Source organism: Festucalex cinctus, chromosome 4 (assembly GCF_051991245.1).
Source record: "Festucalex cinctus isolate MCC-2025b chromosome 4, RoL_Fcin_1.0, whole genome shotgun sequence".
Classification (NCBI taxonomy): Eukaryota; Metazoa; Chordata; class Actinopteri; order Syngnathiformes; family Syngnathidae; genus Festucalex; species Festucalex cinctus.
The window spans coordinates 2,442,387-2,459,420 of NC_135414.1; the positions used below are offsets into that span (position 1 = coordinate 2,442,387).

A 17,034-nucleotide genomic window follows, 5' to 3' on the forward strand; every position below is an offset into this window, starting at 1 on the left:
TCTCTTCAGCCTCTCACAATCTGATGCAATCACGGGTCAACTCTACATTTTCACAATGACCCAATTGGCTGCGAGATCGTTTCAAACAGTTGTGGCGGACTGTCGGAATAAAAATAAGAAACCAGAGACCACATGTTGAGGTCGTCGTCATGTCACTGTCACTGTCACTGAAGGAAGAAGGACAAAAAAAAAAAAAACTAAACAGTGGCACATGCTATAAATAGGAATGGAATAAGTTCCAACATGTTTCTCATCACTCCAAAAAACAACTAATTGTGAATTTAAATTAGCAGCAAAAACATTAGAACTGTTTCTAATTAAAATGGATACTTCACTTATTTTAGCCCATTATTGCAATAAAAAGTTAAGATTTTGTCTATAATTAGTTTGATATTTCATTATTTTTCATGTACGATTAGTACCTATAAAAACACATTTTGCAACTTGCTGTCGACTGAAAATGGCATCACAAGGGCTCAGGTAACCAATCTCAGCTCAGCTGTTTTCTAGGTTTGGTCATGTGACATTCGAAAGCTGAGCTGTGATTGGCTGCCTGAGCCTTTTAGGATATCATTTTCAGTCGACAACAAGTTGCAAAATGTGTTTTTAAAGGTACTAATTGTAGATGAAAAATTATGAAAATATCAAATTTATTCTAGGCAAAATATTGTTTAACTGCCAAAAATGGCTAAATAAGTAAAGTATCCCTTTAAAAACACATTTTGCAACTTGCTGTCGGCTGAAAATGACATCATAAAGGGCTCAGGTAACCAATCACAGCTCAGCTGTTTTCTAGGTTTGGTCATGTGACATTCACAAGCTGAGCTGTGATTGGTTGCCTGTGCCCTTTATGATGTCATTTTCAGTCGACAGCAAGTTGCAAAATGTGTTAACAACAAACAAAAGTAACAAAAATACAACAAAAATAATGAACATATCAAAACTATAATTGGCAAAATATTCATGTTTAACTGCCAAAAATGGCTAAATAAGCAAAGTATCCCTTTAAGCTTATGGGGATGGTTGTTTGCATTAGTTTCAACAGAGAACAGTCTACTAATTTCAGTGATGTCTCAATCATAATCAGATTTCATTTGGCCACTATTAATTTAAGTAAGGGTTATTCAATCTGAGTCTCATTTTTATGTTGTCCCCCATGTTTAGTTACAGTATTACTTTTGTAGTGATATGCCACACATCTATTTGGTATACGGCTTTTACATTTCAATGTCACGGTTTAATGGAGGGTATCAAAAAACAGGTGCCGTTAAAGGTTAACTAAAACTAATGAAAAAACTAAAATTAACTAAAATTCAAAAAACAATATTGTAACCAAAATAAAATAAAAACAAAAATGCTTTTTAAAAAACGAAAACTAACTGAAACTACATTTTATGTTTACAAAACTAACTAAAACTACCTATAATTATAGCAAACATGTCCTTCGTTTCAGTCTTTGCTAATTAACTGAATGCATGAGCCTTTGGGGATGATTTTAAATGTGATTTTTAGTAGATTTATTTTGATATCAACTGGAATAATGACTTTTGAATGTATGTCACACGGAATGACGCCATCTAGCAGCAGCCAATAGAAAAGCACTTTCAGATGACGTCGCTCCCATGCTGTTTTTTAAATATAATATATATATAATATAATAATATATATAATAAAATTATAATAAAATACTAATACTAATACTGAAACTAACAAACTAAACTAAAACAAAGCATTTTTTTAAGAACTAAACTAATAAAAACTAACAGAACCACCCTAAAAACTAATAAAAACTAACTAAAATGAAAAATTCCAAAACGATAATAACCCCACTGCCATATTACAAATAAATTGGTTTATATACTGTAGTATTTTTCTAAATAGGCAAAAGCACAAATAAATTATTTGTACAATTTTTAGGACTAAACACAATTTCTCTTCATAACATTATGTGGCCCTTGCGTCCTTCCTGATTTTCTGTATGTGGCCCTCAAATGAAAAAGTTTGGACAAGTTTGGAAAGTTTGGCCTTGAACTGTTTGAATTGGGGATGTAACGATAAACGCAATATCGTGATATTGTGATATTAAAACTGTCACAATATCGTCGTCGTCATGTTCATGATATTTAATTGCAACATATTTAATATTATCTGTTAAAAAAAAAAACAACGTCAGGCTGATTTCCATTTGTGCAGTTCCAGCACCCTCTAGTGGCTATTTTTATTTTTTATTTTTTCAGTGCAGTTTAATTTTCACAAGGCATGTTTTGGCCCTTCTATGTTTAAAATCTACACTAATTTTCAGATGAAGGGGAACGTAATATGCCTGTGAAGTAAGTCAATATGTGGAGGAACTCAATGTGTGCGTGCATTAACATAATAACACTATAATAATTAAAAAAACATAATAATAATAATAATAATAATAATATTAATAATAATAATAATAATAACAACAACATAACATTGATGTGTACAAAAACACAAAATTGTGCTCTTATTTTTTTTAGTATGAGTTTTTTTTTTTACAATATTGTGAACTTTCGCCAACCTCCCCACATCATAGCGTGAGCTACATATCGTGATAGTATCGTATCATGACATTTGAATATCGTTACATCCCTAGTTTGAATTTAGATGTGCATGCAACAATTAATCAACAATGAATCGATAATCAAATTAATAGGTAATCATTTTTGATAATCGGTTAATAATTTTAGAGACCTATAATCGATGAAATCCTCAGAATTATCGATGGAAAAAAATGAATCATTATCATTTTGTTGCGCCAATTTGACATTTTAAAAATGTCTGCTTTAACTTTGGAAAGCAATGAACCCATTTTGTGACACTAGTAAACAAATCACCCCCCCCCAAAAAAATCATGGTAGTGCATTTTCTACGCCAGCAGTGTCAAACACAAGGCCCGCGGGCCGGATCAGGCCCGCAAAGGGGTTTAATCCGTCCCGCAAGCTGATTTTGTAAAGTTAAAAATAAAAAAATAAAAAATTGTAATGTCGGACTGTTAATCGGCCGGCCACAATAAAAATATATAAAATTTCTAATTTCACAAGCAGTCCTCAGATGAGCAATGCAACTTTTATGGGGGAATCGTCCTGGATGTCATTATTTTACACACAATTTAAAGTTACGGTTTGTTTACTATTATTATTATTATTTTTATTTTTTCATTTTTTTATTTTTAATCATAAACCGACAAACGTGTTAAATACAACACAAATTCAATTACTGGTAACACAAATCGATATGACAAGGATTAGCGTCCTTATAACGTCATTAACTGCGCCACACAATGCATTCTGGGAACAATATATATGCAAAACAGGTCGATTTTACACGTCCAGAACTCAGTGTTGCCGCTTTCCATTTGCATTTGTATTATTTTTTGGAACAATATGATAACAATCGAGCTCCGTAATTTAGGGCTGGCACACAAATAGCGAAAATCTACGGAGAATTGACGGCAATCGTTTTTAAGTTATATTACCGTTATTTTACCGATGCGGCCCACTTGGTAATATATTTTCCTCCATGCGGCCCCTGAGCTAACATGAGTTTGACAACCCTGTTTTACGCTGTCACTTTGATTTTGAGTAAATACTTTTGAATAAAGAGATTAAAGCCAATGAATTGATCAATTAATAAAATAATTGACAGATTAAACAATTATCAAAATAATTGTTAGTTGCAGCCCTATTTGCATTAATCAATGGGGCCACGTACTAAATGGGAGAACACTATACAGCCAAATCAGGTGTATAGTGTTTCATGGTGGAAATTAAGCAGGAAACTTTTTGTTATGAGGCAGCAGTGTGAATAACTGTTCCTTCCGTTCTGCATTTTCATTTTTCTTATATGCCTTTATAGCTATCGTACCTACATGAAGCCTAGATACAAAGTAGCCTATAAAATGGTGACACAGATGGAATGGAAGTGTTGCCAAGGTTACAGTGGCGAGGATTGTAGCCATAGTCCAGTTGGTGGGACAGGAAGCACCAACAGGCCTCAACTCCAATATGGTGGCAGTGGGATGAGCACCGGACAAGGAGGCATCAACATTGGTTTTGGACAGAATGGAGGACACAGTGGTAAATCCGTTCTTATTTTATTACCACAATTAGGCAACCACAGGAACCACATTTAGCACAGATATTGAATAATATTAGTAAAATTCAGTAAAGGTGAAACTTATCTTTGGTGTCTTTATCCAATTCTGTTTTCTTGGCTTGTCTCGTGTCATGTGAGTACGAACGCTGAAGTTGTTGTTTCTTTCTTCTACAGGACGAGCCGATAATGAAAAGATGAGGCAGCTGGAAGAAAAGATTCACACTATGACTAAGACGATTGAGGACTTGCAATCTACCATCACCTCTATGAACCAGCATTCTCAGGAAGGGGCCGACAAACTCGGTCTTAACGGCAGCGGTGGCATATCCTCCGGAGCAAGAAACCCAGCTGATGCAGCTCAACCAGAGATTAAAGAGACAATCCACAGCATTCAGACCAAACTGGATCAGCTTGACAATCGCACACAGGTCACCACCAGATTTCCCATTATTACTCCCACTACTTGTGTTATGAATGCCAGTTCCACAGTAACTACCTTGTGATTAAACACAGTACAGTTGGAATGGTAGGTAGATCTTGTTCACATTGCATTTCCGAAGCAGTGTGGAGTGAGCATGTTGTGTGCTGAGAGGTTTGGATCCTAAAGGCGCAGACACAAATAAGATTTTATCTATTTATACACATCCAGAGGCACCGAAACTCAGAGAAGCTGTACACAGGAACAGGTGGACAATAATCCCGCAAAATACACACAATTCTCAGACCCGTAAATAGAGAGTCAATCAATCTCATTGGTTGTGGCTAGACATGTGAGTACCAGTACTGACATGGAATTCTCTGTTGGCTGTTAACCCAGTAATTACAGATAGTTCCTGACATCAACAAACATCATATAGCATAAAAGATTCCTGACATCACATAGTCCAGACATCATATAGCCTAAAACTGGTTGAAACTGGATGCTGTTACATCAATACCAAAAACAGACACGTAACGGGTCGTGAACTCTGGCGCACGGTCATGAACTCCAGTCAAACTTAACCCAGGCGTGACCCCAGACATGAGACAAGACCCAAACATTACTCCAGCATGACTCGAGTCATGACAGAGCACCAACATTTTTTTTAATTAAACCAGTTCAATGATTAATGAAAAATAACACCCAAACTCCACCCGTTTAAGAGCAGCAAAATCACCAAGGTCTTCATTTGCAGTAGCTCTCCTTGTAGTTTGTTTTCATTGCCTACTCCGTGTTAGTTTTTGCTTTGGAAGACATTTTTGCTGTTAAAAGAAAATTCTGTTAATTGCTGTTCTTTTTTTTGTTAGGCTCATGATAAAACCCTTGTAAGTATCAACAATCATCTGGTAAATGGAAAAGGAAATGATCTGGAAGGTGGGCTTCCTGGAGGAAGTTTGAGTGGAAAAAGTCTAAACTCACTGAAGGAGGAGATCCTTGAGGAGCTTGAAAGACGGGTTTCACTATCATGTTCCTCCTGTCAGGTATTAGTCTTCCCTGACTTCATCATCACACTGCTTGTCACAGAAAAATGTATTTACATGTGTATGGTTTTTTTAGGCTGGTGTGAAGGACTTGCACAGACAGCAGCAGGAAGACCAGGAAAGAATTCAGGCCCTGGAGAAGCAGCTGAATGCAATGGACGTTCGTTATCGACAGGGAATGGATGGATTGCGGCGGGAAGTAGAGAGCTCAAAGAGATGCTGTAACACCATCATTGACCTCCGAAACCGCGTCGCAGATGCTGAGCGTAAGATCAGTTCAGCGGCAGAGAACTTTGATGTCCTGCACAACCGCGTGAACAATGTGTTTCCGGGAGGAAGTGGCGGCAGTAATAAGGATGGAGGATTCAGTGGAGGGGAGATTGGTGCTGAAGGTGGAAGAAGAGGGAGTAGTGCCAATGCAGTGTTGACTGAGGATAAACTAAATAATCGACTGAAGGATTTGGAACTCCGCGTCAATGGGACTATGGAGCAAACGGAACAAAGCTGTGAACATTTGGAAAATGATTTAAAGGATTATTTCCACAGAGAGCTTGGTGACCTTCGGACTGTATTCCTGGACCGCTTTGATGATCAGGCCTTCAGGATTACGGATGTGGAGCTGGATGTGGGACTTGTGAAGCAAAGGGTGAACGAACATGACAAAACACTATCAAAGCTAGAAAACAGAACCTCCCTCTTGAACAGGACGCTGCGGGAGTGTGGCTGTAGAAGCATGACAGGAGGGGGAGAAGTAGGAAGCAGTAATAGTGGAAGAGCTACAACTGATGGAAGTCAAGGTAGCATTAGTAGAAGCAGTGGTGGCACTGGTGTAGATGTAAGTGGGACTGTGGGAGGAGGGGGATTACCGGTAATAGGAGGAGAAAAAGATAATTCAACAAGGAAATCACTTGAGTGGAGAGTGATTGCAAATGAGGATCAAATTAGACATTTTAACACCAAACTCAAAGACCTGTCCGTATCTGGAGATTCTCTTAATGATAAGGTAATGAAATCTACATTGGAAACAATTGAACCTTATCATATGACCATTTGAGATCATATCAACAACTGTCGGCATTTATCACAGTAACAACATGCCATGTAGGTAATTGTTGCCAACGTTCCATTTATAGATGGTATTCACTGACGTCACGGTATTGCAAGTCGGCCCCTCATGGTGGGTCGGTCAACTTTCCAACTGACTCAGCTCTATTTCTATTGTCTTTACACCGAATGTTCTGTTGTTATTGATGAATGTCACCCCAAGCTTCCTTTAAAAATCACCTGATATGAGCTTTGCAGCAATGACACCAACCATCCTCTGGACGCCCTGATACTGTATCAAAAGAAATGTTCACGAAATTGTACCTTGTTGTTGAGTTGCAGTCTCCACTAGGAAGGTCTACTGTTAGCCTAGCATCAAACGAGCGGATTTTGGTGGGCGTGGCCAAGGCTCGCCAGACTTCCGTGTGTTTTTGACTACAAAATGAGTTGGGCATGGCCAAGTCTCATCTTTTCTGTGAGTCTTCATGTCTGCACCTGTATTGGCCACGCTTTACTTTCAATAGTTGGTACCGATCCAGAGTAAGTGAAAGATGTTCTGCTAATCCACATTTGTATTGTCCCAAATTCCTGAAGCAGTCGTCAGTAAAATGTTTGCCAAGAACTGTCAGGGCTGCGAACCCTCCTCACGATGCACATTTTCCAGGTACAGCTACTGGGATTGACACCCCCGTACCGGTTGTAGCGATAATTGGGTCGTCTTTTGGACGAATTAATAATCTGGACGTTACAGAGGTAAATTATATTTACCTCGATAACCTCTAGGGGCACCACGTTGGTTTTGCTTTGGGTTAACAGGAGCAAACAACGACCAAAATCCTTCTTGCATCAGTCATTTATAATCTAAAGTCGCCACACTCGATATTCAGTGGTTCGTTGTACTAACAAAAGAATAATAATCCACTCGGAAACACAGATGACTTAGGCGGAATAGAGTAAATAAAACATACATTTATTCACGATTGCTACACTACAGAATCAAAACACTGCCTATCTAACTATTCTACCGTCAGAAGAAAAGAAATAAAAATAAATCTAATGAAAATAAGGAAGGAATGCGAATGGATAAGGAAACAGGGAAAAGAGAAATTTGACCTGCCAGATCTGTGATATGTTTGAAACATAAGTTGCACGCAGTGGTATCAATTTGGGAATCAAATGCACACTTACGAGCATCGGTGTTGCGTTGAAGCGAACAGAAACGGGCGGTCTTTTGAAAGGGGGAAAAATAGTCAATGTTCGTTGAAAAAGGCAAGAAAATCAAAAAGGGGGTATTCCACAGGTAATCAAAGGAAGCCGCTCAGGGGGCTGACGTAGTTGCGCGGCTCGTCCCTTGATTGGTCGGCGACTCGGCGAGGTTGATTCTCCGGCAAGGTTGGTTCTGCCGGACAGCTATCCGACTTCAGGTGTTGGAGCTCGGTTCGCTACGCGCCTGCGTATGGGGAAGGCCAGCCGTTGGAGGTGAGCTGGCACTGCGGCGGGGCACCACCGAATAGCAGGTGAGGTGCGCGGCTTAGGTGCACAACCTTGAGTCCGGCGATACGTTGCAAGTGTACGCCGGGGCCGCGGAGTCCGCTGGCGGGCACTCCACCGATGGTGAAGAGAAAAAAAAAAGGGAAAAAAGGAGTGAAAGAGTCTTTGGGGTCAGCGTTGCAGTTTGCACCTGCTTTGGCATGGCGTGGAGCGAGTGTCTGCTCTCGGCAACGGTTGCTGCCAGAAAAGAAAAGGCCACGTGGTTGGCAAGTTTCTTGGAACAAAGAGTTCGAGCAGGCTGGGACACTTGCAGGTCGTGCAAGAGAGTTTTGGAAGAGGCTTGTAAACAAGAGCTTGGAAGCAAGAGGGAAGAGGAAGAGCGAGGGGTCCCCTCGTCCTTGGGCTATGGGCGGGGCTTCAGTAGGTGGTGGCACACCCTTCTGTTCGCTCGCGCAGACTTTAGAAAAAAATTATTAAAGGGATTAATAATTTGGCATTAAATTTGGTCAGTCTGGCAAATCAGTTTTCCCACACAACCCGTTTAACACACATCGTAATTAATGCATCATAAACTAACTTGTGAGGTAACTTCTACTTGTCTAATCTGACTGAACTGAAAGATATTGATTATCTTTCATTCTTTATGGAGTACAAATGAAATAGGATGTTCATACACACAAAGACATAACATGAATCATTCGTAGTTCAGTTATCTGTCGAGAATTATCATGGTATAAATGTGTAAAATGCGGTTACTTATATGAAATGTCACTAAGGATTAGGGGTGTCACGATTCGCCAACTCCACGATTCGATTTAAATTTCGATTTTGGGGTCACGATTCGATTTTTTTTTCGATTTTTTTTTTTTTTTTTTTTTCCGCTCCCCCACTTTATAACACAGAGGCATATGCTTCTGTAGGCTAAGGCTAGTCTATGATCATTGGTTCTATTCATTGTACAGTAAATCTTATTTCAAAAGATCGGCTACATATAGGTGATGCAATTTCCATATTATTTTTGTGTAAATTTATGTAATATATGATAATTGACATTAGGCAGGAATGATCAAATTCAAAGAATTTATTTACAATATAAAGTTAACCGTCTTGTTCTTACTGAAGTGTAAAATAAAAAATAAAAAAACAAAAACAAAAAGTCACAGTGGGTGCCTGCCATCTTATTGACTGTTTTTGGTTACAACAGTGTGCTGTGCGTTCCTCTTAAAATAATGTGCAATGTGCAACAACAACAAAAAATATATTGTATCCAAAGTCATGGAACAAATACAGCCTGAACAAACTATATCCCAACATTTACAGTTGCTGGGCATACTGTAGCGTGGTTCAAGTACACTAATTAAATGTTTGAATCCAGCGTTTTCCAAGGCTGCAGGTCTGCTGCTATAAATAGACCTATGGATCTGGCGTTTCGCGCGAGCTGAAGTGTGTGGAAGTTTCACTGTAAATGAGGATGAAATAGTTGGTTGGACCGTTGTTTTCCCACTTCTAGTTGAATTTGATAAATCTAAATCTTTGTGATGCCTGCGTAAATGTCCCGTCATGTTTGTCGTGTTTCCCGTTGTTACGGCTGGCGGCTCGGGCCCGCCGCCGGCTCCGCTCCCCTAGTATGTATGTGTGTGTTTGTGTCGGCTGGTGCCCGTATAATGGTACTTCAGTTTGAATGCGCCAGCGCGACACTCTGATTGGAGGACTGTGCCAGCGCGACACTCCGATTGGACGACTGTGCCAGCGCGACACTCCGATTGGACGACTGTGCCAGCGCGACGCTATTGTGTATCCGTGTATTATACCCCTATTGGTTATTGTTGTTTCTCCTCCGTTCTGTCAGTTCTGTCAAATGCGGTTATTATTTGTTCACCTTCCACTTTCACTCCCTTGTCAAACCCCTGCCTGAAATTTCAATTAAAACTACTCAGATGTTAAAGTCGACCCGTGTTTATCTACTCTATATTTTCTGTTATTGTGTTACTTCCCTTCCCCTTGACGAGCCGGGCGTAACACCGTGGCCGAGTACAGTACGCGCACATAGCATATCTTGCAACTGTGGTCTTTTTATCGACAACGTGAACGTTGTCGACATAACTCACCGGGAACGCAAAATGTTTCCAAACTGGTGACGAGAGAAGCGGGAGCGGCTTGAAGCACCATTGCTGTGTCTGTCCGCGCTTGCCATCATGACTGCAGGAGAAGTCAGCTAACAAGTGCCGTTAGCTAGTAGCTGAATGGCTGCGTCTCATTTGCTTTCCTGGGAGGTGGCGGTGGCGGCGGTGGCGGCGGGCGCGGGGGGGGGGGGGGGGGCATCGAATCGTGTGTCCTCTCTTCTATTTCGATGCTCGAAATCGTGATGTAATTTCGATCGATTTCGATAAAAAATCGAAATCGTGACACCCTTACTAAGGATAGTTCCAAGTTTCACCACTTGACGGTGCTGTTGTTCCGTCTAGACGTTCCAGGAGTGCCCGTTTGGAAAGGTGGCGCCAGAATATCCTTTGTGATTGATAAGAAGTCATGAACATTCCTTTGATCAGTCATTTGTGTATTCCAAATCATTGGAGCCATTTGTTCGGGCTCCGAGAAATCGGGCTTGAATACACTCCTTCGGCAGACGCATAAATTCCTTTGTCACCTGGTCAGCGGCTTCAAAAGAGCTTTGTTGGTGGTTGGGTGACCACCTGCAGAGCTAACCAAGCCTAGATCCTGTCTGGGCAGTGGAATAATTATGCGACTGCAGAGAATTTGCTTGAGGAGAAGCAAACTTTAAAAAATAAATTAGAGGGTAGAGTGGGCCTAGGCAATAGTTGTTACAGACCCCCCTTCGTCAAGCGGGATGAATCTTCAGGATGTCCAGGTTGGCGGGTCCAGATGATGCGTGGCCAGGGTCCAGGCCACGGTCAGACGGCCGGAGTCCCACTCACGCTCTGCTGCAACACTCAAGACATACCACTGGTGCAACTTTTCCCTAACCTCTGTCTGGTTATGTGTATGCAGGGTATGTCTGTGTGTTTTCAAGGTGTCTCTATGTGTATTCAGTCAACAGTGTGTGTCTAACTTGGTACTGTGTCAGCTGACTGAGGGACTCGGGTCCCAAAACAGGCGCGGGCCTGGGAAAGACGCAAGACGCGAAATTCCAAACAAAAGAAAAGGAAGAAAACTTTCCTAAGGCTATAAGGCTAGTATCATATTATGAGTAACTAGGGAAAACGAACAGCAAATTAAAGAAGAGAGAGAGAACGAAAAAGGGGGCTTTCGCCTTCTAAAACTCAAAAACCCGGGACTATACTCAGGCCATAGCTCTCTTATAAAGATGGGGAGGTTGTCTCAGGCACCTGCGTGTCGGTGCAAATCTCCACCCCTGGGGGTGTTCGTCAAAAAAAAAAAAGTCTTAGGTCGGTTAGCGCAACACTATCGTTGCTAGGTACTTAGCTATCGCATCTTCCTATAGCGTAATTAAACACCCAAAAAGTCGTGCTCTATCCAAGAATAACTGAAGGGAAAAGGGAAAAAAGGGAGGAGGGGAGAAAAAGAAACGAAAGGGAAAAAAAAATCAGAGTATCCTCGGCAGTCACGCTAGACTAAGGGAAGGAAGGCAAAGGGCTTAGTTAGATTAGCTAGACTCACTAACGCTTTAAAAAGAGTACTCTGACCTGCTTTTGAAGGACTTAAGTACGGGGGAGCTTTTTATAGCTAGCAAAAAACTGATTTCACGCAGCATACCATTCATAAGTATTATAACACCTTGAGTGTACATAATCTTTTGAATTCAAGTTGCGAATCGTTTTAAAGTTGTCTAGTTCTGCATAATGCTATCGGTGTTACAGCTAGGACCGTATCCTTAAGTGTTGCACCAAGCGTCTGCAAATAAGTAGAAAAACACAGTATGCTAACTTCTCGCAATCATTCGTAAGCAATCCTGGTTATTCAATCAAGGCAGTTTTCGCTGCACGTCCGGGTTCAACCGTTTCTGGCCGACTCACCACGGCGGTCATGCACAATATCAGGGTCGTCATCATATCACACAATCCTCTAGCAACCAACAAAGACAAGCGAATTAGCGTCGCTCGGTGTGGTGTCACTTAGGGGTTCGGTAGGTGTAGCGGGGTGTTGACCCCCCTTTTGCACGTCTAATACTTTTAAACATCGTAGTCAGCTAGGTCGGTCGACGGAGTTTAGCACGTCTGTCGAGGGTGTCGGTTGGGCCGCTGACTCGGAGTCAGCTGGTGACCCCCCTTTGTCAGTTTCGCGCGCATGCTGGTCCTGAGATTCGCTCGATCGCGTTCCCAGACGTTCAAAACCGCAGTGACTCTTAATCTGGTTTCGGTGGACCCACCTCAGTTGGTCCCCCTGACGTCCTTTATTCATCCTAATTTGATAGGCGACGGGTGACAGTTTGTCGACGATTTCATATGGTCCTGCCCACCGGGGAAGAAATTTTCGGGCGATGCCCCTCTGGGCACGCGGAGTAGTAGCATTTGGTTGCGCGAACAAGTAGTACCATACTCGATCACCTATTTCGAACTCCGTTCGTGAGGCTTTCCTATCGTAGTAGGTTTTCTGACCTTCTGCACTTTGCTTAAGCCGTTGTTGAGCAAATGCAAACGTGGCCCGGTGGTGGGCTTGCAAGTCCTCCGCGTACTGGGAGGCCGTGTATGCCGTGACTAGGTTTGTTTCTCCTGGCTGGTACATCAGGTGCAGGGGGAGCGTCATTCGCCGTCCGGTCATCATTTCAAAGGGGGCCACACCTGTGGATTCGTGGGGGGTGGCTCGAATTGCCATGAGGATCAGTGGGAGTCGGGTGTCCCAGTCCCGATGGTTGGAAACAACAAACTTTTTCAGCAAATTTACCACGGGGCGGTTAGTCCGCTCCACCTGTCCTGATGACTGCGGGTGATGGCTAATATGCAACTGGGCCTTGATTCCGAGCATTTGCCAAAGTTGTTGCATTACCTCGGCTGTGAAGTGGGTTCCCCTGTCTGAGTTAACCCGTAAGGGCAACCCAAAACGTGAGAACACGTGGTTCATCAGCAGGCATGCAGTGGTGTGTGCGGTGTCGTTTGGAGCAGGCAGGCATTCTACCCACTTGGTGAACGCGCAAACTACTGTAAGAAAGTATTTGTTCCCTCTCAGAGATCTGACCAGTGGTCCCACCCAATCAATTTGGAGATCAGACCATGGGAAGGTGACTCCTTTCTGTTGGAGTGGTGCTCGGTGACTCGGGTTTGCTGGCTGAAACTGGCAGCAAACCAGGCATCCTTTGATGTAGGTTGCTACATCATTATGCATGCGCGGCCAGTATGCCACCTGTTGTAGTGCGGTGACAGTGGCCTTGAATGCGCGGTGGCCTGCATAAGGCACGTCGTGGGCGTATGTTAGCAAGACCCCCCTTTGGCTCCGTGGAACCACCAACCGCAGGGCAGGCGGAGACGCGGAGTCATAAACCAGAAGGCCCTTAACGAGACGCAGCCTTTGCAGCATGGAGAGCAAGTCTTTGAAGTCGCTGTCGTCACTCAACGCGTCAGGCGACACGGGGTTGGCGACAGGATCAGAAAGGTGCTGAATTATTTTGAAAAGCGCGGGGTCGTCGGCTTGTTGGGCGACCAAGTCGGAGGTTCGGACGGGTGGTACGCACGCCACGGGCCCCGTAGGGGTTCGTGTGGGGGCGTCGCGAGGCTCAGCGGCGGCCGCAGCGCGGCGGCGCGTGACAACGTGGACCTCCAGGTGGGCTGGGTGGGCAGCCATGCTGTATCAAATGTCCAAGGAGTCCCGTTGAGGGCCCCTTGTTTGGCGAACGTGTCCGTTAGGTCGTTAAAATGTTTGTCAGGTCCCGGGACTTTTGAGTGTCCCCGGACCTTTTTCCAATAGACATGCATATCATTGGAGGAAACCAAATGGTCGCATGTCAAGATGAGGTCGCGGTGTTTAACGGGTTTCTTCGCTGACGTAAGGAAACCATTTCGACGCCACACCGGTAGATGACAGGTGAAGGCGAGGCGGGCATAGTTTGAGTAAGTGCAGATAACCAGCACCGTGACACCGTGTTCAACTGCCAATTTGAGTGTAATCAGGATGCCAGCGATTTCCGCATATTGAGAAGAGTGGGGGCCCAATTGGAATTGCAGTGGTTTGCACGGTGTGTCGTTGACCCAAGCGATGCCCACCCCAGCCTGCAGCTGGGTTTGGTGGTGGTAAGAGCAGCCATCCACGTAAGCTGTAGGCATGTCTTTGCAGACATGTTACTCAAAATAGCGGTGATGCGTGAATTCCGGCATCGGTGCCACGGCGACGTCTGTCGGCGGGGTCGGGGAAGTTGACACACAGTTCTGGCAAATCGCTAGATCGGTGCCCATCGGTAACTTTGCGTTTTTCGTGTACCGGACTCGAACATCGTAACTTTGTAACGCCATAAGCCAGCCGGCAATGCGCGCGTTCGTTACGACGCCGTATTGAATACGTTGGTTGTTAAGAAAAGTAACCGGATGATGGTTAGTATCAATCGTTACTTTTTGGCATCCAATGTAGTTTGAGAAATGTTTGATTGCCCATACTGTGGAAAGCAGGGCTTTTTCGCAGTCGGAGTATTTCAACTCGGGGCCGTTCAACGTTTTACTGGCGTACGCCACGACGCGTTTATCCTGGTCGTACATTTGGTATAGACCCGCACTCAAACAATGGTCGGAGAATCCTGCTTCCAAGAAAAATTCCTTGTTGCTATCGGGGTACGCGAGACAGGGGGCGGAGCCCAGCTTTTGTTTTAGCATATTCATCGCGTTGTTTTGTTCGTCACCCCAATCGAAGGGCGCGTCTTTCTTCAGCAGGTTAGTAAGAGGGCGTGCTATGTCAGCAAAGTGTTCAATGAACTGGCGCACAGTTGCACACGCCAAGGAAGCTGCGCAATTTTGACACATCGATGGGGGTTTTGATGTCAAGAAGGCCTTGAATACGGCTGGATTGTGGTTCAATCCCGTTCGGCCCAACCAAGATCCCCACGTAGTTGACCTTCGTGCGACACCACTGACCTTTCAGGAGGGACAGTTTGGCGCCTGCAGAAGACAGCTGTCCAAGAACGTGGTCGATTTCCATCAAGTGGTCATCCAAAGAGGAGCTCCTCATCAAAATGTCATCGACATAAATGAGGTTGCCCCTGGCGGCGGCGTCAGGGCACGCCTTGTTGAGGAAGATGTTAAATTCGGCTGGCGAGTTGGCGTAGCCGAATGGACACCGGTTGAAAGTGTACTGTTTGTTGCCAAAGGTGAATGCCAACTTGTATTGATCCCTGGGGTCTACTGGGATCGTCCAGAACCCCGAAGCCACATCAATGGTGGTGAAGAATTTGGCATCTCGAACCTTGGGAAGTTCCTGTTCAAGTTGTGTCATGGGCCATCGCGAAAGAGGAACCTGTTGGTTCAGTTTGCGATAGTCAATGGTTGGTCTCCATGTGCCGTTTGGCTTCAAGACTGGCCACAATGGAGCCGAATAGGTGCTGTTACAGGGGCGAATGATGCCCTTTTCCAGCATGGCGTCGATAGTCTTCTGTACTGGTTCGTAAGAAGCTATCGGAATCTTGTACTGGCGCACGAAAGTTGGAGGAGCGCCGGGCTGAGTCGGGATGCGGACCACATGTAGTGCCGTCAACCCACAATCCAAGGAGTCCTTGGCAAAAGAGGGTGTGTATTTCATTAACACGGTGTGCAAATGTTCGCAGTCCTGTTCGGACCGGAGCGCGTCGGCGCGGTGCAGAACTTCTTGGAGGTGCGTCTCGAACTCTGGGTACGGTTGAAGGTCCCCATTTGGAGTCGTGGTTGGTTGAGGTGTCTCTGGGTTTCCAGAGGGAATGCTAGAGGGCGTTGGAGGCAACGCGCTCAAGGCATAAATCACCAGTTGTTGGTCTGTCCCCAGGTCCACCCGGACGATGTCTTCATCGTTGGTGGGACCGGCAGGGTTGACCGTAACAAGCTGAGATGGCCTGGTGAGTCTTCGGCCACCGGTGTCTTCAGTCAAGAACAAGTCAGATGGGATGTGTCCAACCACAGGCACCGTTAGAGTGAAGTCGTGGAAGTCGGAACGGATGAGCAGGCCCAGACGGGTCGCTTTTGGTATGCGAACGTCGTACGACAGGGGGTTGTGAACCAAGATCAGAGTGGTGAGGGAGGCGTCCACGATGGGCGTGGCCTCCAAGAGTAACGACAGGTTCATGAATTCCGATGAAGGTTGAAAGAAAGCGGAGCTAGCATTCAAGACCTGGTTAGCTCGCGCCACCAAGCGAACCGGAATGTTGATCGTGGTCGCCGGAGCGATCACTTCATCCTCGTTTAAGACTTCGCAAGCATCTGGGATGGTCTGCCCGGACTTCATGTTTGGAAGACTGGGAACACAAGCTAGAGGTTCCGAGTTGGTGAGGGACCAAAGCACGTTGTTGATGGTGTCCACATGGACGGCAAGACGAACAAGCAAATCTGCACCCACGAAAAGGGTGTGAGGCGCGTCCGGGACAACCAAGAAGTAGTGGGTCAGTGAGTGCTGCTTCCACTACAGGTTTAAGGCGCACACGCCCACTGCAGTTATTGTAAGAGGAGGTTCCGTGTTCAACGGAAACCGGCAAGACTTGGAGACGAAAAGAACGTTCGGGTCGAGATCTCGCAAGTTGTCAGCGAATGCTGCAGAAATGGCTGATTTGTCAGCCCACAAGGCGAGGACAGGGTCAAGAACAGGTGCACCTTGCACGTGGGCACCTCCGATGATGCGCGGGGCGTACCCTGCATCAGGCGGTGGTGGGTCAAGGTCACAAAGGAAGGTGTCATGGCTTCTCAGCCGGTTCTTTGTCGGGGACGCGAGGGGTCCTGCCTTGGACTGAGTGGTGTCCCAGCTCCCTGTGGGGGCGTCTGCTTCCCCGTGGGG

The 17,034-nt window shown here is 44.5% G+C and overlaps 1 protein-coding gene across 2 annotated transcripts in view; it reads left to right on the forward strand.

The window, feature by feature from the left end:
- LOC144017004 (EMILIN-1-A-like) overlaps positions 1–17,034 on the forward strand; it is a 268,499-nt gene that overhangs the window by 129,114 nt on the left and 122,351 nt on the right. For both annotated transcript variants that reach the window (XM_077518243.1, XM_077518244.1), the window contains exons 3-6: positions 3,886–4,106; positions 4,300–4,553; positions 5,413–5,586; positions 5,663–6,589. In XM_077518243.1, coding sequence (XP_077374369.1) covers positions 3,886–4,106; positions 4,300–4,553; positions 5,413–5,586; positions 5,663–6,589 — 1,576 coding nt within the window. The remainder of the gene's footprint in view (positions 1–3,885; positions 4,107–4,299; positions 4,554–5,412; positions 5,587–5,662; positions 6,590–17,034) is intronic.